General features: G+C 44.3%; 1 protein-coding gene across 1 annotated transcript in view; it reads left to right on the top strand.

The window, feature by feature from the left end:
- Positions 1–721: 721 nt before the first annotated feature.
- LOC127210854 (ATP-binding cassette sub-family G member 3-like) overlaps positions 722–21,100 on the top strand; it is a 35,011-nt gene continuing 14,632 nt past the window's right edge. Inside the window, exons 1-9 of the mRNA XM_051170616.1 lie at positions 722–915; positions 3,512–3,571; positions 4,941–5,055; positions 5,540–5,692; positions 8,720–8,856; positions 13,564–13,715; positions 14,785–14,886; positions 18,208–18,458; positions 20,840–20,922. Coding sequence (XP_051026573.1) covers positions 722–915; positions 3,512–3,571; positions 4,941–5,055; positions 5,540–5,692; positions 8,720–8,856; positions 13,564–13,715; positions 14,785–14,886; positions 18,208–18,458; positions 20,840–20,922 — 1,247 coding nt within the window. The remainder of the gene's footprint in view (positions 916–3,511; positions 3,572–4,940; positions 5,056–5,539; positions 5,693–8,719; positions 8,857–13,563; positions 13,716–14,784; positions 14,887–18,207; positions 18,459–20,839; positions 20,923–21,100) is intronic.

The following is a 21,100-nucleotide window of genomic DNA, read 5'->3' as shown; positions in this document are numbered from 1 at the left end:
TTGTGATATAAAGTGAATAAACTAAGTTTAATTTGAAACCACAAGAGAAGGATTTTTAAAACATTAAAACAGTTTAAGCTGCCATTAGTTTCCAGCCCTTATGCCTGGTGTCAGCTCCATGCTTTGAAGCAGGCTGCACCTTGAACCACCTCTGTGCCTTGAACTGACACTGTGCCTTGAAACAACTGTGCATTTTGGCTGCCCTGTTACAGAATAGCTCTCTGGATGTGTATTGCTTTGTGATTTTTGCCTTCCACAAGTCTGCACTTCTGCACATACATGCGCGTGTGCATGCATGCACACACACACACACACACACACACACACACACACACAGAGGATATGTGGTAATGGTGGTCATGTGTTCTGCCTCTGAACTTACATTGTGGCATAATATGCTTTAGACGTAAGACAAATCTGCCCCTCATGTGTCCCTGCCTTTCTTTATGAATTACAAATAACGTTTACACTCGACCCGATGGTCCCATTTGTTTCTCAGGAATGTGGTGTCTAAGGGGAGTCTATGCACTCGGCCATGTCTGCCCCTCCTTTGGTCATCAGGTCATCACAGCAGCATGTACTGTTCATCAGGAAGGAATCTACCGATGACAGCACAGATCAAAATGATCCGTATATGTGCCGCTATGTGTTATAATTTTGTTTGTCTAGACCATCAACTCACTATTGCTTTTCCTTTTACAGGAAGGAAGAACCTCTCGAGATGTCTTCCAGTGATGACTCTGTTGTAATCCCAATGAGAGGAAGTAACGTCGCTGGCATGAGCACCAGTGACATGTGGACATTGACGGAAGAGGCTGTGTTAAGTTTTCATAACATCAGCTATCGGGAAACAGAGCAGAGTGGCTTTCTACTCTGGAAAAATAGACGTGTGACAGAAAGACTATCAAACATCAAGTAAGTACATGGAATAAAGAGACCACTGTGTTCAATAAGCTCTGTGTTTATATCTATGTGTGTGTGTGTAACTATGTGTTTATATGTGTATATGTGTGTCTGTAGAAGTGCATGTGTGTGTATGTGTGTGTAACTGTGTGTGCATGTGTGTCTGTGCATGCACATCAGCAGATGTGTGGATGCTATGACACACGTGGCACAAGGTTCTCCGAGGGCAACCTTGAGCATTGGTCCTCACCCTTACACTATTGGAGACGGACTCTCTTATTGCCCACTGCCTCGTTATCAGGCTAGCAGCCTGATACTTATACACACACATGCACACACTCTTACACACACACACACACACACATTCTTATACACACACACACACACACACTCTTATACACACACACACACACACGCACACGCACACATTCTTATACACACACACACACACTCTTATACACACACACACACACGCACACACACACACATTCTTATACACACACACACACTCTTATACACACACACACACGCACACACACACACACACACTCTTATACACACACACACACACATGCACACACACACACACATTCTTATACACACACACACACACTCTTATACACACACACACACGCACACACACACACACATTCTTATACACACACACACACACACACACACACGCACCCCTACGGACACACACACACACACACACACACGCACACGCACACGCACCCCTACGGACACACACACACACACACACACACACACGCACACGCACCCCTACGGACACACACACACACACACACACACGCACACGCACACGCACACGCACACGCACCCCTACGGACACACACATATCCATATATAGATACACGTAGCTCCTGGGAATCCTGCTGCCTCTGTCCTCCATCTCTCCGTAGAGCACTGGCACTGGTGATGCCTGTGCTGCACCCCATCCTGTTAGCTCTGGGGATTTACCTCAGTGCTCACCTTGCACAGCAGGTGCTTCACCCGTTGAACCAGCCTCACCTTGTTATGCTTACAGGAAGATTCACAACCACAGGAAAATTAGTGGGATGGAGACTGAAGGAACAACAGAATGGATTAATGACACAGAAGTTGGTTCTTCGGAAATACAAGCAAACTTGACGGACACTTAGACATAGTACCAAGACATTTTTATTCAATAAAATCAGGGATGAAAAAAGGAATATCAAAAACATACTGTCAAAATCAAGAAATGATCATGGAATATTGAAATTGTAAATTTTAGAAATTTGAAAATATAAAATAATTGTATACATTTCTATACACACATGTCCTTCTGAAACTTAACTGAGAGTTTATAACAGGCTGGCTGGATCTATCACACGTGAGGAGATGGACGCAAGGAGGAAATTTCCCATAGCAGAAAGTCCAGGTCCTGATTGAGATATTTGCAGAAAGTTCATTATGAGCTGCAAATAGGGAAAATCAGTACTTCACACATTGCTCCAAAAAGGCGAGAAAGCAGCTTCCAAACAACTTCTAAGGACAGAGCACACGTGCCACGACTCTTTCTCCCAGGCCCAAGCATGGCCGCTGTTCTGGGCACTGGTCATCTCTGCTCCTCTGCCTAGAACTTCCACCATTTTCTTCATAAGAAGGGGATGGGTAGGGCAAAGGGTTGACACATCCTCTGAACATGAAATGAGTCATGTGAAGGAAACTGCATTTTCTGTAAGAATATATGTTTTCCAATCTGAGTAGGGACTACTCGATCCTTCAGTCAGTTTTCTGAGGCATGATTTGTGTTTATTGTGTACACATCCATAAAGAAAGTCCTCTCCTTGAGGGACTACTCGATCCTTCAGTCAGTTTTCTGAGGCATGATTTGTGTTTATTGTGTACACATCCATAACGAAAGTCCTCTCCTTGAGGGATGTCTCCCAATTCTAAACTGAGCATAATCTGATCTATTTATCAGGGAAGGAAACCGTCTTTTTCCAGGGTTGTGTGTTTTGGTTTTCTAGTTTGAGTCAAGTGTTTTCCTTGAGTGTGAATCCTGGCAAAGCTTTCCTGTCCTCTGGAGTGCTGGTTTCTAGTCACTGCATTTCTACCTCAGAAGTATTGGCTTCGGTTGGAGTCTGTTTGGACAGCAACATCACATAGGATTGATACCCTATGGCTCATTGGCTTATTGTGTAGAGGTCCAGCAGGCAGCAAGCAGGGCCTTTGATGACACTGAGCACAGGCATCAGCGAGAACCTGTTATAGACTTGACACATAACGGCTGTGTGCGCAGACGGGTCGTCACGAGTACCTGCTACTTTCTTCAAGGAACACTGAGCTTAGATGCATCACTTTTCAAAATGACAAGTGGCTTAAATAATAAGCAAAAGGGAGTTTTGTGATATCTGAGGCATTTTTCTGTTGAGTCCCTACTAACAGTCGACATCTTTTGTAAATAATAGACCTGTATTAATATATATGGTTTTCCCTAAGAGTTTGACTTAATTCTGTCTACAATTTCATTCAGCTTCAATGAGTGTATTCAGTGTAGACCCTGAGCTAATATGACTTCCTTAAATTGATAACATAAACCAGTATGATTTTATGTTTACAGTGGCATCATGAAACCTGGCCTCAACGCCATCATGGGGCCTCAAGATCGGGACAGATCTCTGTGAGTATAAAGAAAGCACGTGCAGGCCCTTTGTCTTCAGCTTCTGTGCTTTAAAACAGCCACTTCTACATGAATGATTAAGTGTTGCTCTGTCTATCTAGTCAGGCCCTACGTGCTGTGGGTAACGTGCAGGGCAGGCACATTCTAATTTTGCACAAAGAACAGAAAGTCTGACTAGGTCCACTTTGCTGATAGGAGATGATGAAGTGACTGGCACGAGGTGTCGGCTCATGTTAACACTTCCTGGGGTGGGAGATGGTGTTACCATTAGGACGATGGAGCAGAAGTTGCCTTAGGCCTTGTTCTCACTGGAGCAGAAGTTGCCTTAGGGCCTTGTTCTCACGACACAGCAGCACATGACCTGGGTCAGTCTTCAAGGTCAGACAGCAGGGAGGGGGCCCTGTGGGTCATGCCTTGTGCTCATGATTCTGGGCTGTGTGTGTGTGTGTGTGTGTGTGTGTGTATGTTGTGTGAGTGTGTGTGTGTCTGTGTGTGAGTGTGTGTGTCTGTGTGTGTGTATGAGTGTGTGTGTGAGTGTGTGTGTGTTTGTATGAGAGTGTGTCTGTGTGTGTCTGTGTGTGAGTGTGTGTGAGTGTGTGTGTCTGTGTGTGTATGAGTGTGTGTGTGAGTGTGTGTGTGTTTGTATGAGAGTGTGTCTGTGTGTGAATGTGTGTGGCTGTGTCTGTGTGTCGGTGTGTATGAGTGCGTGTATGTGTGAGTGTGTGTGAGTGTGTGTGTGGGAGTGTGTCTCTGTATGAGTGTGTGTATGTGTGAATGTGTATGTGAGTTTGTCTGTGTATGAGTATTGTATGAGTGTAGGTATGTGTGAGTGTGTGTGAGTGTTTGTGTGAAAGTGTGTCTGTGTATGAATATGTGTATCTGTGAATGTGTGTGAATATGTATGTGAATGTGAGTGTGAGTATTTTTGCATGAGTGTGTGTTTATGTGTGATTGTATGTGCTAGTGTATGTGTGTGTGAGAGAGAGTGTGCATGTGAGTGTTAATGTATATGTGAATGTCTATGCATGAGTGTCTGTATGTGTTTTTGTGTGCATGTGTCTGTGTATGAGTGTGAATGTATGTGAGTGTGTGTTTGTGTGTGAGAGAGTGTGTCTGTGTATGAATGTGTGTATGTGACTGTTGGTGTCTGTGCATGAGTGTGTGTGTATGTGTGAGAGAGTTTGTGAGTGTGCATGTCTGTGCATAAGTGTGTGTATGTGTGTGTGAGATATTAGTTAAACTGTTGGCTTGTTCTCTACTTATTTTTGTCTTACTTAATATGCAGAACTTTTGCTCTGAGTAGCTGAAGGATGAGATAGCTTTTACTGAGGGAGAAACTAAGCTGCATGGTGCATGTAACTTCCTGCAGGTTACTAAACATCTTGGCTGCGAGGACAGATCCGCGCGGACTATCAGGAGATATTCTGATAAATGGGAGTCCTCGGCCTGCTAACTTCAGATGCACTTCCAGTTATGTACCAAAGGTAAGTGCTGGTGGGCTTGTAATTGTATATGTCCTCTGTGCAAATGGGCAGGCGCTCCGCTTATAGACTGTGTTAGTTATATGACACACTTATGGGACCAAATTTCTCCATGCTAACTTTTCATAACGGCTCCTTAACCTGACTATGACGCCTGTGGCGCAGTATTAGTAATTGCAGCTGTGATTTAATCTACAACGGACTCATTTGTCCACATGGCCCGTTCTTCAGCTCTTTCCCCTGCTTAGAAGTGTCTTCTGCAAATAGTTGCAGGCAGCAGTCACCTCAACCCCTGTGCTCTGCCTGGGAGGCAAATGGAAGGGGAACAAAATAATTGTATTGGGCTCTGTATTGGAATTGGTAAAACTGAAGGCTTCTTTCTAAGTAGAGCGATGCCCTGGATACGTTGTATGTGTGGACTAGGTTACACATTAGACTGATGGTCTTAGTGATGAGACATCTAATGACAGCTCCTCTTACCCTGCAGAATGACATGGTGATGCACACCGTGACCGTGAGAGACAACCTAGAGTTCTCAGCAGCTCTTCGTCTTCCAATGACAGTAACAAGGGATGAAAAGAAACATCGAGTTAATGAGGTCCTTAAATTTCTGCATCTGGAGAATGTGGCAAATGAGAAGGTAACATGAAGAAAACTCTTCAAAGACTCTAAGCAGTTGGGTGCAGCGGCACATGCCTGTAGCCCCAGCACTCAGGGAGGCAGAGTGAGTCACATCTCTGTGAATTCAAGGCCAGCCTGGTCTACAAAGTGAGTCTAGGACAGACAAGGCTACACAGAGAAACCTTATCTTTAAGCAAGTGCATGGGGGAGAGGAGACATCTCCATGTGGATAATATGACCCTCTGCCATCAGTTTCCTGTCCTATAATATGTAGAGTCAAAGGCATTAATGAATAAGTGACTGATTACCTGATATGAAGGTAGAAATTAAGCTGGAAGCCATCTTAACAGAGGTTAAGCCTGGGAATGGAGTGTGATGCATCAGGGGACAGTACTCCTGCATGGCCGTTTCCCAGTGTCCCTCACATGACCCCTCTACCCTTAGTGTCAAACTCATGACACATTTGAGAATTTGACAAGAAACTTTCTTTCTTTCCTCCTTCCTTCCTTCCTTTCTTTCTTTCTTTCTTTCTTTCTTTCTTTCTTTCTTTCTTCAGTTTATCTTCTCTTCCTCCAGACCTGTGGCTCTCATCCTTCCTAACGCTGTGACCCTTTAATATCTCAGCATTATTATCCCACCAACTCATGTTGTGGTGACTCAAACTTTGCTACTTCCTAACCGTAATTTTGCTTCTGTTGTGAATCGTAATATAAATATGTGATATGCAGGTCATCTGATATGTGACCTCAAAGGGGTCAAGACCACAGGATGAGAAGCGCTGGCCTAGAGGCCTTTGTGCTAATGCTGTTTCAAAATGCGTTTCTGGAACTGACGTGTGATGCGAGATTGACGACTTCCACTCTGTGGTTCACCCTGCATTAATTTTCCTTCCAGCATTGTCCTCAGTCTCTCCAGCTTTGCTTCTAACTTGTGTTGTGCTTTTTTTTCCTGTAGCCTCTCCTTTGTGTTTCTATCTCATCCTGTCTGTGCTGCTTAGTTTTAACTGTCAACTTGACACGGTCTAGAAGCACCTGGAGCGTCTAGCAGAGACTGTCACTGAGGGGTGTACAGTCAGGTTGGCGTGTGGGCCTTCATTGCTGCAGGTGAGCACTGGCTTGGTTAGGTTAATGGATGCGGAGGACCCACCCTGCTCTGGAAGCACCATTCCTTGGGCTTCGGTCCTGGGCACCATAAGAATGGGGAAAGTGGGCTGAGCCTCGATGGCAGACATGCAGGCACACCTGCTCTCTGTGTTCCTGACTGGATGGAGGAGGCTGCACCAGGTTCCTGCCTTGACTTCCCTGCCGCGACTGACTATATTTTTGAACTGTGTGCTGAGATGAAACCTCCCCATCCCTGTTGACTTTTCCTCAGAACATTTTATCGTAGCAACTGCACAGAAAACTAACCTATCCTTTTGCCCTTTCACCCTGCTTAGTTATTTTCTGTAAACATTCACCCCCAGTTCCCTTGTTAGGTTTTAGGGATACAGCCTTGAACAAGAGCAGCAACAAGTGGATCAGATGACTCCTACGAAGACTCCTGTGTGACCAGGAAGGGCCTTAGACGGGCAGGAAGCCTCCCAGCTGACTGTGTGACAGCTGGCCAGTTTCTTATTGACATATGAAAAAGACTATTATATGTTATTTCATCCCCGACAACTTCATTATTAACCATCCTTGAAAAAAGGACATTGCTCACCTTAGCCATTCCAATGCTAACTATCAGAATGAATAAAACCTTGACATCCCCAGCTCTGTCAGGTCCACACCCCTTTGCATTCCCCAAATACCCTTCATTATTACATTGTTAGTAGACCCTGAGCAGGCATTTAATTTAGTGAATGCTCAGAGATTTTAAATATCAAGTTGTTTCCCTCTTCTGGGTCCCCAAAACCTTCCTGCCTCTCACAAAGACATTGACTCACCGAGATTATATAGAGGAGTTTGGTGAGCAGACATTTGGTGATGTGGATAACCGTGGGCCCAGAATATAATATTCCTGGTTTCCTCCTGCAGTGGTCGTTTCTTAGAACAAGGAGGAATAGGTTGACACTGCTGTTGATTCCCATGATGTTGGAAGGACCCTGCTGTTTGGGGCTGCTGTGCTCCCAGTCTGGAGAGCCATGCTGAGCTTGGTGTTAGGTGCAGGACTCCCTCTCCCCAGCAGGGCCTCTGGCTCTCTGCCTGACTCCACCTGGAGAGTGTCTTTAGACATATATGCCCCTAAGCACATTTGATATATGGCTCTTGACACAGCTCCCTGCCAGCTCTCCCCTCCCTGCACCTACAGGATAATTAGGTGCTGTGTTCCTGATCATATGATAGGAGTGTGCTGCCAAATGTAAACCAAGCATCCCTAAAATGCCTGGTTCCAACAGATTATGAGCACCTATCCTGGAAACCCCACCCACTCCCCAGGGGCTATGTAGCCTTTGCCCTTCCTGAGTAAAGTGGAACAAGTCTCCTGAGTGGTTGCAGGAGTATTTGTTCTCCTTTGTGCTTGCAGCCTGCCAGGCCCTGTGTCTCCTCTACTGCTCCTCCTACCTTGAGGAGCCACACCCTGATGCTTCTCTACAGTCTTTCATGAGATGCTCGTCCTGGTGGGAAGAATAGCAGACAACCTGCAGTTGCCCACACTTTCCTTTTTCCTGAGCAATGGAAATTTGTTTGCTTTGGCTCTGTTTATAACTTGGTTTTGTATGTACCGTTAGGCACTTTCCTTTGCTGTGTTGTAAGCAATGAGGAGGGCAACAGTCATTGCCCTAAGTTGCTTACTTGGTTTTTTAGTGACAACACATGAAGGTATCTCTCAACTTCTGGAAAGTCATGAAATATAATAGACTGCAAAAATTTTAGCAGTATAACTTTTTAATGAGCCTCTTTCTACTCTCTTGGTAAAAATAAAACCTCCTTATGCTCCCAGGTGCCCTATTTTGCTCTTGGGATAATGAAATACAGATGTCCTATTACTGGAACATTCTAGCTCACCAAATGATGGTGACTGTGGTGGTTCTTGTTGGTAACAATGGTCATTGGTGCTTTAGCCTAGATCTAAGGAACTCAGGAAGAGGACCAGCATCGCAGTGGAGCTGCTCGCTGGGCATCCCATTTTGTTCTTGGATGATCCCACCACTGGCTTAGACTTGAGAAATGCAACTGTCATCATCTCAGTCCTGAAAAGGTAAGTGCTGAAGGGACATTACATTTTTATTTACTTAATAGCTGGTCAATTGTGTATATTTTTGGTGCAGAAGAGTGAGAAGTAGTTATTCCTTGTTTATTAAAGGAAACTTTAATTAAAGAAGAGGAGGCATTAGGACCACATACAGAAGCATAGGGGTGGGTGTCTGTGGTGAAGGCGGAGCACTGCTCTAAATCGCGTGTCCCCCAAACCCTCAATAACATGACAAGTGAGCTGTGGCTGAATGGGGACATCTGAACAGAGTGATGGCCAGAGGGAAAGTGCATTTGCCCTGAGGCAAAGCATGTTTGATGTGTCTGGAACACTAAAGAGACAGGTAAAACGCAGTGGTCTGAGGGGAGGAAAGTTGCTAGTGCCCTGGTAGGGACACCACAGTCTGAGTGACTTGACAGAAGTTAACTTTCTTAGAGTTCTGGATGCTGGAAGGCAGATATTAAGGTATCCACAGTCTGCGTGCTGAGGCCAGCCTCACCGAGCTGTGGATGGTGCATCCTCCCTCTCAGTGTGTCTGTGCCCTGATCCTGACCTCTTAAATAGACACAAGTTACTTTAGGACACACTTAGAACATCAATTAGCTGTAATTACCTTTTTAAAGACTCTGTCTCCAGTTATAGCTGCACCATAAGATCTCAGACATGAGGTCCATCACAAATGAGCTTTTGGAAGGACAGGACTCAGCCCGCCACATTCACGATTGAAGTGTGTGCATTGGTCATGTTGGATGTAGATTCCCAGGTCACGTGGGCCACTGTAGGTGACACAGTTTTCCCATGGCAGCAGAGGTGACAGAGCAGTGCAGTCCTGGGGAAGGGTGCACAGCTGCACCATGAGGATGAGGTGTCAGCAGGGGGCTGAGATGTGGGGGTTCCTAGGCTAGGGAATGGTGGTTTCTGGGTGTGTTCTGAAGACAGAATACATGGGATTATCTCAGGAATTAGCCCTGGATGAGATGCTGGAGGAACCGTTTCCAAGGTCTGGTTCCTGAACCCGGGAAAGAATGAAGTGGAAGAAGTGACATGTTCTTCTCTCAAGAAAGCAGTCTGTGGCTGAAATATTTGTAGAAATGGTGCAGTAGTTGGGTTTCACACAGTTTCAAAATTAATCAAGGTTTGAAACTGACTGAGTAACCCCAAGAACCATGTGAGGACCCTCCACCCTGCTGACCTCGGCTCCTGGCTGTTGGCCCTTGTTGTGCTCTCTGTCTTTCCTTCCTGCCCCTTGTTCTTCCTTTGTGCAGCCATCATGGTCCATCACAGTAAACAGTCCCTCCCGGGACCTCCAGGAACCAAGAGCACTTCCCGCTGTACCTTCCCTGTGAGGCAGTCAGCAAGCAGGGTCTTGCCACCTTCTAGTCTGCAGCCTCCTCAGGGCTCACCAGCTTCCTGCTTGCTTCATGACACTCTCTAAGATGGAGTTCTTGCTCACTTTCCAGTACGAACGCTTCTCTCTGCCCCTGTTTCTCATGCCATTGCTGGTCTTGGTGCATCGTGTGGGGTCATGTTAAGTGTGGCTGATCCCAGTGTTCTGGGTGCACACTCAGGCTCTGACATGTGCTGTTCTCCTTGGTCTCCACACTCCTGCAAGTGCAGCCTAGTGGTAGGATATATATTTTAGTGTTTTTTTTTTTACATTTTTTATTCAGTGTGTGTGTGTGTGTGTGTGTGTGTGTGTATGTGTGTGTGTGTGTGTGTGTGTATGTGTGTGTGTGTGTGTAGAATGCATGTAGAGATCAGTGGACAACTTTTGGGAGTTGGTTTTCTCCTCCTACCCAGTGGGTTGGTCTTCACACTTGGCAGCAGGCGCTTTGCCTGTTGTGCCATCTCACCTGCCTATATGAACCCTGATCACCTAATCCTGCTTGTGGTTGCTGTTATGTGATATGAAATTACAATAATTCCTCTGGTGATTTATTAACAGTCTGTCGTGGAAAACAGTCACCTATTAAAGCATTATTCTGTGCTTTATCTCATCCCTACCAACTAGTTTTCCTGTAAACTAGTAACTTTTGCTCTTGTTTAATTACTCCATGAGCTGACATGGCATTCTGTGTGGAAAAGTGTCTCTCCTTGGTTCCCATGTTGTACAGTGGGCTGTAATACATTATTCTTTATTTTTCTGAATATTAAATCAATCCCAGGGCTAGTAGAAGCCTCTTTCCTATGAGGTTTTTTGTTTGTTTGTTTGTTCATTTTTATTTTTTAAGAATTTCATACATTATATTTAAATCTTATTCTGTCCTTCAATAAGGATTCATACTTTAAAATTTTTAAAATAAAATCCTTTGACTAAGGCTGGAGAGATGGGTTAGAAGTTAAGAGCACTGGCTGCTTTCCCAGAGAACTTGGGTTAAATTCCCAGCATGCACATGGTGGCTCACAAGCATAGGTACCAGGGGACCTGATTCATTCGTGCTGACTCCACATGCCCATGGATACATGTGCTGCACAACATACATTCAGGCAAAATACCCATACATGTAAGGTACAGTAAATAAATATCTTTTAAATATTATTTTTAAAATAAAATGTTACTTTCCTGTAAAAAAAAAAATCACCCTTTTCTGTGTTGTGAGGCATCAGGATTCTAAACTGCAGCTGTGGGAAAAGAGACACTAACAGCTGGTCCTAGGCCTTGCTGTGAGGGACCTCTGCTCCTAGGCCTTTCTGTGAGGGACCTCTGCTCTCTGGCTTCAGTCTCTACCTGCTCTCTACCACCAGCAACCTAATGCCCCAGCGTATGGCAGAAGGGTTTTTCCTGGGCATAAGTTGCTCTTCCTATGACCTCTTTAATCGTTTTACTTCCACACCAGTTATTTCTTTTTCCCCATACGTCTTTTTTTTTTTTTTTTTTTTTTTTTCCTCCCTTTCCTCCTGTTTCCTCTTCACCCTGTGGTTCTGACCTCCATGGGGCCTGCCAGAAATAAAACACCATGGGAACCACTTCAGGACACAGTTCAACCTTAGTCAGGGAGAACAAAAGCTATGTAGCCCCTGGGGAGTAGGTGGGGCTTCCAGGATAAGTGCTCATAATTGGTTGGAATCATGTACTTTTAGGGATGCTAGTTTTACATTAGGCAGCATGCTCCTTTCATATAAACAGGAACACAGTACCTAATTATCCTATAGGCACAGGGAGGGGAGAGTTATCAGGGAGCTGTGTCAAGGGCCATATATCAAGTGTAGTTAGGGGCATCTGTGTCTAAAGACACTCTCCAGATGGAGTCAGACAGAGAGCCGGAGGCCCTGCTGGGGAGAGGGAGTCCTGCACCTAGCACCAAGCTCAGAGTGGCTATCTGGCCCTGGAGGGCTGCAGCCTCAAACAGGGTCCTTCCAACATCTCCCTACTTCCTCCCTTTCTCAAACACATGCAGGCACACACTCACTGTGTAGCAGTGAGCTCACATAGTTAGGTGAAGAGACGTTTGTATTTCACACGGTGTGCTGCTGGTCCTCTCTCTCCTGAGATGGTGGCAGTCTGCATGACCTTCAGACTTAGGGCAGAAGGACAGAAGGCCTGCTGAGGCCTCTCCTGGAGGTGGGGCATCTCTGTGACAAGCTGGAGACCTAAGTCAGGATAAACTCCTAGAAGGCTATGAGGGGGACTCTATCAGAGACTCTGAGAAGAAGGGGACCTAGAGACTGCAGAGGACCCCCTTTAACTAGACAGGACTCCTGGTAGATGGAGGGGAGCACCAATCACCCACAAAAATTTTGACCCAAATTTACCCCATCTACAAAGATGTGCAGAGATAAAGACAGAGCAGATAGAGCAGAGATTGAGGGAAGGTCCAACCAGTGCCTGACTCACCGCAGGGGAGAGCGCCAACCCTGACACTATGAAGGATACTCTGCTTTGCTTGCAGAAGGGAGCCTGTCAGAGTTGTCCTCTGAGAGGATCTACCCAGCAGCACTTGAAAACAGATGCTGAGACTCACAGGCAAACACTGGACAAAGTGTAGGGAGCCTTGTGGAAACGTGGGTGGAAGGAGAAAAGGACCTGAAGGTGACAGAAGGTCCATAGGTGACAGGAGGTCTACAGGTGACAGGAGGTCCACAGGACCAGCAGAGCCAACTTACCAGGGCTCAGAGGGGCTTGCTGAGAGTGGAGCACCCACCAGGAACCATGCATGGATGGATCTAGGCCCCGTGCACAGATCTACCTCATGGGCAGCTCAGGCTTCGTGTGGGTCCCCTAGTAAGGGAGAGGGGGGCTGTCTCTGACATGGACTTTGTTGTTGGTTTTTTGATCTCCTCCCCATGGTGGGACTGCCTTGCCAGGCCACGGAAGAGAACACACTCAGTTCTGATGTGATTTGATGAGCTGGTGTGGATGGGAAGTGGCGCTCCCCTTTTCTGAGGATTACGGGAGGGGGAGTGGGAAAGGGAGGGAGGGTGGGACTGGGAGGAGAGGAGGGATGGGGCTATGACCAGGATATAAAGTTAAGAAAGAAAGAAAGAAAGAAAGAAAGAAAGGAAAAAATTAAAAGAAGAAGTCCTATTCTTTTAAATAGAATCCTGGAGCTTGGCTTCTGTGTTAGGGGCATAATAAAGTGAGATAAGATGCTTATTATGAAAATTCAAGCTGAAATGTGAACAGAGGGTATAACTTCATGAATAAACTATTTCGTCAAGAATGTCAAGGTTTTGATATCCAGCGACTTGTGAAATTTCCCTCTTTGAACTTAGGCTGTCTAAGACGGGACGGACAATCATCTTCTCCATCAATCGGCCTCCATACTCCATCTTCAGATCCTTTGATAGCCTCACCTTAGTGGGCTCAGGAAAAGTCATGTTTCACGGGCCTGCGCAGTATGCATTGGAGTACTTCAAAGCTGCAGGTATGGTTGGCTTTGCTGTGACAGCTCCTTCATTCACGGGATCTCAGAAGAGAGCAGGAGCCCTCAGGGATGTTGTTTGACCCTTGTGAACACTTACTGTGTGTGGCTTTCTCCAGTTTAAATGCTTTTGGTTACTTTGGTGACAGGATTTTTGTTATCTTAAGAGTACTGGCTTGCTGTTCAGGTCTGTTTTCTTTCTGCTGTTCTGTATGCATGCCCCAGTTCTAGTATTCTTAATGCAATTCTTGTTCTGTTTCCCCGTTGTGGTGACCCTCTTAGTTGACATGGTGATGTCAGGCCCAGTTATCTGTCATGTGAGCAGCTTTGGAGAGCCTCAGTTCTTGCTCACGTAGCAGATGGCCTTGAGTTTTTCCCTACTGTGTGTTCTGAGGCTGAGGAGTTGCAGAGATGTCACCTAACTTAGCAGTAACTTTGCATCTCGGGTTCAGGCTGTGCTGGGGGCGATAGAGACTAAAGTTGACCTCTGTGGCGTCATACCTCTGATCTGCCATTTTTTTCAGAGTAGGATTGCATGAGGAAATATTTTTTTAATGTTCATAAGTCACTTTCATATTTTTAGAAATATGGATCTAGGTATGAAGGATTCTCTTTGACTCCAAATGTAGGTTTAAAAGTATGTGTGTGTTTACTTGTGTTTGTCTTTATTGGTTTTTAACTAATCTTTGTCATTTAAAAATGTGTAAACATCTGTGATTCTGTGGAGTCCAACAAAATTTAGGCAAAGTTCAAATGATTGTTTCACAGGAAGAGTTTACATACATACATACATACATAAACACACACACACACGTGTGTGTATATACATACATTCTGTATACATGAAACGGAAACAGATTGCTGAAATATTGTGTGAGTATATATATATGTATGTATGTATGTATTTTATTATTATATTTTTATTATTTTATATACTTTTTATTATAAAAATAGATTATTGGGGGAAGAACAGGAAGAGGAAGAAGCCAGATTCTCTCTTCCCTCCCCTCCCCTCCCCCACTCTCTGAAAAAGGGTCCTCAGGTTTGTGTTCTTGGGCTGCATTCTTTGTAGGTTACAAATATGATTCTCAGAGCAACCCTGCAGAATTCTTCCTGGACGTCCTTAGTGGAGGTGTATCTGCTATGTTAGATACAGAAGAAGACGGCCATGGAGGTATGTGTGTTCTAGAGTCACAGATCCTTGCATACTTGATTTCATGAAAGCACAACAATGTGGTTCATTGGAATATAGATTTTTTTTGTGTTAATTCTGTGTCCTAGGTTGTGGGTGGGTTTTTCCTCTTGTTCCTAAGTTTCTAGAATAATGATTCATGAGACTCAAATGTATTTTCAAATACCTAGGCCGTATAGCTAGGCTCTTCTCTGACTAGCTCATAACGTAGCATATTCCACTATTTCTGTTCTACATTCTGCCATGTGGCTGGCTACCTGAACTCAGGCGCCATGTGTCTGTCATCTTCACATCTTGGTGGCTGAATCTTGTGCACCTGGTACTATTCCAGAATGCTTTCTGCTTTCCAGATGTTCCACTTCCTGTTTCCTGCCTAAGCTATAGGCCATCAGATGTATTATTAACAGGTGCTTACACCCACACAGTACACAAGATATTCCTTCTACAATTCCTGTTTTAATCCAATAAAAGGCTCTTTAACTTTTAATAATAAAACTAACATACAATAATAACAATTATGAAACAGTCATGAGAACTATCATGTAAGATTCATGTTCACAGTGTCCAGTCCATATGCATTTGGAAAGTTTGGAAAAGTATTTTATCATCTATCTTATCTTTGTGAATTCAGAGTTCTGTACCTAAATCATTTTCTATGATGACTTGCATCATAAATATAAATACATCTTTTTAGATCCTAAATAACTAAGCTTAATTGTAAGACTACAACTATCTTGTTTTCAACCCCATCTGAGACTTGAGAAGGAAATAAAATAATATTGCCTAGGTATGTAGGAAGTGCAGGCAAGCAGCTTCCAATACAAAGAAATGACAGACAGTTGGCTGCTGGAACAGTCACCTAAAATCCCTCTATAATGTTGGAACATCATCTTCAGCCATCTGTCCCAGAATATTTTGCAGACATATTTGTGAGGCAGGAAATATGAAGGGCTTGCTTACCCTGTCTTGGCAGAGCTTGGCAGTCTGCTTTGGACAGCATTCTCTCTGCAGAGGGAATAGGGCATTTGTTTTCCCAGTGACTAGCTTGTCACATTTGACGCCATCTCCTAATGGAGGTTTTTGATGTCATCTTCTTCAACGTAGGCTGGGGGTGCTACCAGGAGCTGACATGTCTTATTGTCAAAGAATCCTTAAAATAATAAGAACATCTTTAAATGCCACACACTGTAGGTCTCTGAGGTTTTTGAAGACTATCTATTATCTATTCACATCTACCTAGTGCAAAATAATATCATATCAAATCTATCTATCTATCTATCTATCTACTGCAAATCTAAACAGGTAAATGTTTCTTGCTTCTAGCCACTTACTACACCTTCAACCAAGGATGTGTCTTTCTCTAATAAACAAGACCAGTATCTGACATTACCATGAGTTTGGTTGACTATTAACTTGCATTTTTTAACTTTCCTAAACAGTTTGTAATAGCAGGTTCTAAAAAAACTGGAAGTAACCTTGTATTTATAAATGAGTTGCATAGGTTCAGTAATTAATACAAGAGTTGAAACAAATACACATATGTGTATCACAAATAACTTTAATAACAATATATTAATACAATAATAATATAAACCATGAAAATTACCTTAATTATGTATCAATATATAAAATTCTATACCAATGTATCAAACATTTTTGAGGCTAACAATAGTTCTATCGTTGAAGAGCAGACTCAATAATCTACCCTTTTCTCCTGTTATTCCTACATTATTCCCATATTCTGCCCTTTTTCTTCTCAACCCCTTCTCCCTTACATAAGAAATAAAAAGAGAAAAGAAAAGAAAAGGAAGGAGAGAAATCCCTGAGGTTATGTTCCTGTACTCCTGTACCTTGGTTTTTTACCCCCTAATGATAACTACCGATAACTTCTAACCAACTCCTCTAAATGGCTCCATTAATTGACCAAAACCTACCCACCTCAACCTAAAGAATGGGATGTTTTTCTTCTTGATATTGTGTCCTGCTGATTTAGGGTATAGTACCCCCTCTTTGGGGGCTCAATAAAATTGAGAGAGTGGGCAGGCAAATTAGTCCTAAAATTAGCTAATAGACTTTGCTGTTGGTTAGTGCTGGGTGGTTTTATTCAATTACAAAACAACATTTATATGATATTGTCACAAGGGAGATTTCTGTTAGAAAGTAAATGCAGCCACTGCCATATTGTTCTTTCTATTGTTTTAGATAGGACTGCTTATGTCGACAGACTGGTCTTAAATGTGGTCTCTTTCTACCTCACCGTCAAGTTACAGAGTATGTTGGCTAGTTTTATGTCAACTTGATACAAGCTAAAGTCGTCTGAGAGGAGGGAACCTCAGATAGGAAAACGGAGTCATAAGATTGGGTTATAGACAAGCCTGGATGGAGGGCATTTTCTTAATTAGTGACTGATGAGGGAGGGCCTGGCCCTTAGAGCTGACCATGGTGGTGGGGGAGCAGGTGAACCTGCTCTGAGCTCAGGAGAGCAGGAGAGCTGTCTCTGTGCCTGCCTGCTGCAGCACTTGGGAGAGTGGGCCCTGCACCTTGCCTGGGCACCACAGGCGGGCTGGCTCTGGTAGCATGGGAGTGGGTGAGCTGGTTCCAAAGTCGTGAGAGCGGGAGAGGTGGCCCTGGCTCTTGCAGGCTGTAGCATTGGGTGAGCTAGCTGGAGATCTCACCCTGGTGGTGTGGGTGTAGGGGATCCAGGGCTTTGAGTTGGCCCACCTCAACATCTACCCCATCTGTCAACTGTTGGAGCAGGTGAAAAGGTTGGTTGTACAGATCAGGGAGCCTGCCTTTATATTAAGAAGTTTAGATTTATATGGGAACAAGGCCTTTGTTAAGAATTAGGATCCAGAAGGGGGAAACGCCATTCTGTTTGCTGTATCCATGAGATCATTACGGTAGTCAGGTCAGTTAAGATGCTCTCCTAATAATGGAAGTAATTGCCTAGTAGTCATTTTATTGTTTTCAAAATGTGTTGGGCTGAGTATGTATCTCAGCCAGGAGAAGGCTGGACTAGCAGGAGCAAAGCCCTGAGCTTGGTTCCTAGCGCTGCATGCCTGGGTGTGGAGGTGCACACCTGTGATCACAGCACTTGCAACATAGAAACAGGAGGCCAGAAATTTAAGGCCACCCTTGGCTACATAGCGACCGTGAGGTCAGCCTAGGTGACATGGGAGCTTGTCTCAAAGAAAATCAATACATAATTTATGTGTTATTCATGAATTCAACATGATAGTCAACAGAAAAGTCAGTTAACCTTTTGTCTGCTGCTTTTTGTCTTTCTCCACTTTTATCCCAAAGCTGATGCACCTAAAGAGCGTTTTCAGACAGAACATCAAGTCGCAGAAAAATTGGCCAATACGTATGCACAGTCCTCCCTATACAATGACATAAGAGCCAAACTGAATCAACTGTTGGGGGCACAGAAGGTGCAGAGGAGCTCGGCTGTGGACAAGATCACATGTGTCACCCCTTTCTGGCACCAGCTCCAGTGGATTATCTGTCGTTTGTTCAAAAATGTCATGGGTTTTCCACGGGTCACTATGACTCAGGTAATTGATGAATTACTTTAATTGTATCGTGAAACAGTCAAGTGGGAGGAACTTGTTTCTGAGTCAGTGGAGCTCAGGGTCACACTGACCTTGGGCTCCTTCCTGTGTTTGTCGTCTCCACTCCACCTGCCATATAGAGATTCCCAGTGAAGCAAGTGGAACATGATTAACTTTCTCCTTATGGAAAATATTTTTAGTGGTTGTGTTTCATTTAGACAACATATAATGACAAATCCAAGTAGGAATTCTTATTTGGGAACTGCAAAAGGTAATCAGGCACACCTGGGAGTTCCTCAAACTCATTGATGCTTCCTACACGTTCAAAGTACAGGAGCGACTGAAAAGGCTATTTTATGATGCAACTGTTCATTGATTATATATATGGCAATTGAGTTAATAGGTAAAATTTGGAGCACATCAGATGAAAGCATGGGCTTTGGAAAAGGTTGAGTAGAGAAGTGGTGGGGGTGACAGGAGAGATAAAGAGGGGGAGAGGAGGGCTGATCTGTAGCTGAAATCAGGCGATGAGGAAACAGAGCCGCTGAACACCTTCGGGGGAGCCTGTGCAGCTACTGCCTGAGAGACGAGCCTGTGGTGGAGTGCTGCTCCCTTACTCAGGGGCCGGTGTTTGAAAGCAGTAGCTCCTCAAAGAGTGCAGCGGCACATAAGTGCAGTCGGACTTACGGAGGCTCTTCCCTGTCAGCTCCTGAGATTCTTTACAAGGGATCTGTACCTACCAGTAACAACATGCCATAAGATTTTCAATTAGTGTAACATGTGTATTGTACACAATGTAGTTCTCCCAGCTACTCGGCCTTCACTTATTCATTTATTTCTTATTTTATGACACTTACGATGATGACGATAGGAAGAGGATGATGATGATGAAGATTCTGCCGTGTTATCGATTGATCCCAGGGTCTTAGCCAGTAGACGGCAAGTCTCTGCTGTGGATCCATGTTCCCACTCCTGCCAAACCTTTGTAGTCAGTTCAGCTGTTTGGGGTTGTTACATTATTATCAGACATTTAGCTGTAGTTGTCTTTTTGGCTACTTTATTGCATTCTTATATTCACCACCCTGCTCCACCCCAGTCCCTTCCAAACTCCCAACACCAGGGAGGTGAGAAAGTCGGTTAGCAGGGAGAGGAGGCAGAGACCTTCTAGACGACTTCCTGCTGACCAGGGTCCTCAGGCTCCTGGGCAGCTTTGACCTTCGCCATCAGGACATTCAGTTGTTTCCTCTAGTCCTTTGTGCACATTTACGCGACACACTGCCATGAACTGCAACAACCTGCAGCAACAAGGACAGCACAAGAAGCAGGGGAGCAGCAGCAGCTGCCTCTCTTGGGGCTCTGGCCTTTATATAGCTTCTCAAAAGTTCCCAGAATTCCAAAGACTGGCAGAAATGATCAGCAGCTGGCTAGAGCATGAGGCAAATCATGGTCACCTGTGTGAAGCAGCCTCTTATCCCCACAGCTGGGATTAAAACAAAAACATATTCACATGACGTAACTGGATTTTTAAAGACCCCACAATTGTCACTACATAGTTTCTGCTGAACACTGAAAGGCGGATGTTGCTGGCTGTAAGGAAACACTGCTTACTTCTAAGCGGGAATGCCGCCATTTTCCCATGTAATGTCACTGCCTCCCTGTGTGCATGTGAATATTGTTACCATTTGTCTTATATGGTCAGTTGCTACAAGCACTTTGAGCTTTATACTTGGGCATCTATGTCATAAAGAGGCATGTTTATATCCCAACTGGTTGGGGAAAGGAAGATTTGATATGACTTGAAAACAAATAGTTACATTTATCCAATCTGGTTACTTGTTGTACAGTGAAAGAATGTCATGAGGTGTGTGTGTGTGTGTGTGTGTGTGTGTGTTAGCAATGCTATGAATCGATGACTAAATATTTAAATTTAATGTACTCTTTTTATGTATGTGTGTTTTGCCTGCATGTGTATCTGCATCATGTGTTTCTGCATCATGTGTGCCCGTGGAGGGCAGAAGAAGGAATCAGATTCCCTGTAGCTGGAGTTACAGGCAGCTGTGAGGGCCACTTCTTGTGGACTGAACACCACCCTCTGCAAGAGCAGCAGGTGTTTTAACTGCTGAGTCATATCTCCAAGCCCTGGGATTTTGTTTTTTGGGTTTTCTCTGTATATCCTGGCTGTCCTGGACTCGCTTTGTAGACCAGGCTGGCCGTGAACTCAGGGATTTGGGGTTTAAATTTAAATTATCAAGTTATACGAAAGTATGTTTTCCCTCAGATTAGACATCTGATTAGGAAACCATCTATCTTAAAATAATGAGCCATACGTTGAGTACCTTTTACTCCTAATGGAAGTTTTTCTTTATGCCCTTTTTTTTTTATAGGCAGTTATCACGTTCATACTGGGAATAGTTATAGGTACCGCTTTCCGTATCCTGAAAAATGATTGCACTGAAGTCTTGGCCAGGTAAGCAAGCTTGGACCCTGAGTTCATGAAAATCCAGTCATTTTGTACAAACTTTTATAAATTCATTAAGAGTTGATTTCATTACAAACCCAGAGGGCACATTTATTAAAGGCAGAGGATGCTGTGGTGAGAGCTGAGTGGAAGAGCCCACTTTCCCACACGTAGGACACCTGTTCGC

The sequence above is a fragment of the Acomys russatus genome, chromosome 28, assembly GCF_903995435.1.
Source record: "Acomys russatus chromosome 28, mAcoRus1.1, whole genome shotgun sequence".
NCBI lineage: Eukaryota > Metazoa > Chordata > Mammalia > Rodentia > Muridae > Acomys > Acomys russatus.
This window is presented reverse-complemented; position numbering and strand designations above follow the sequence as displayed.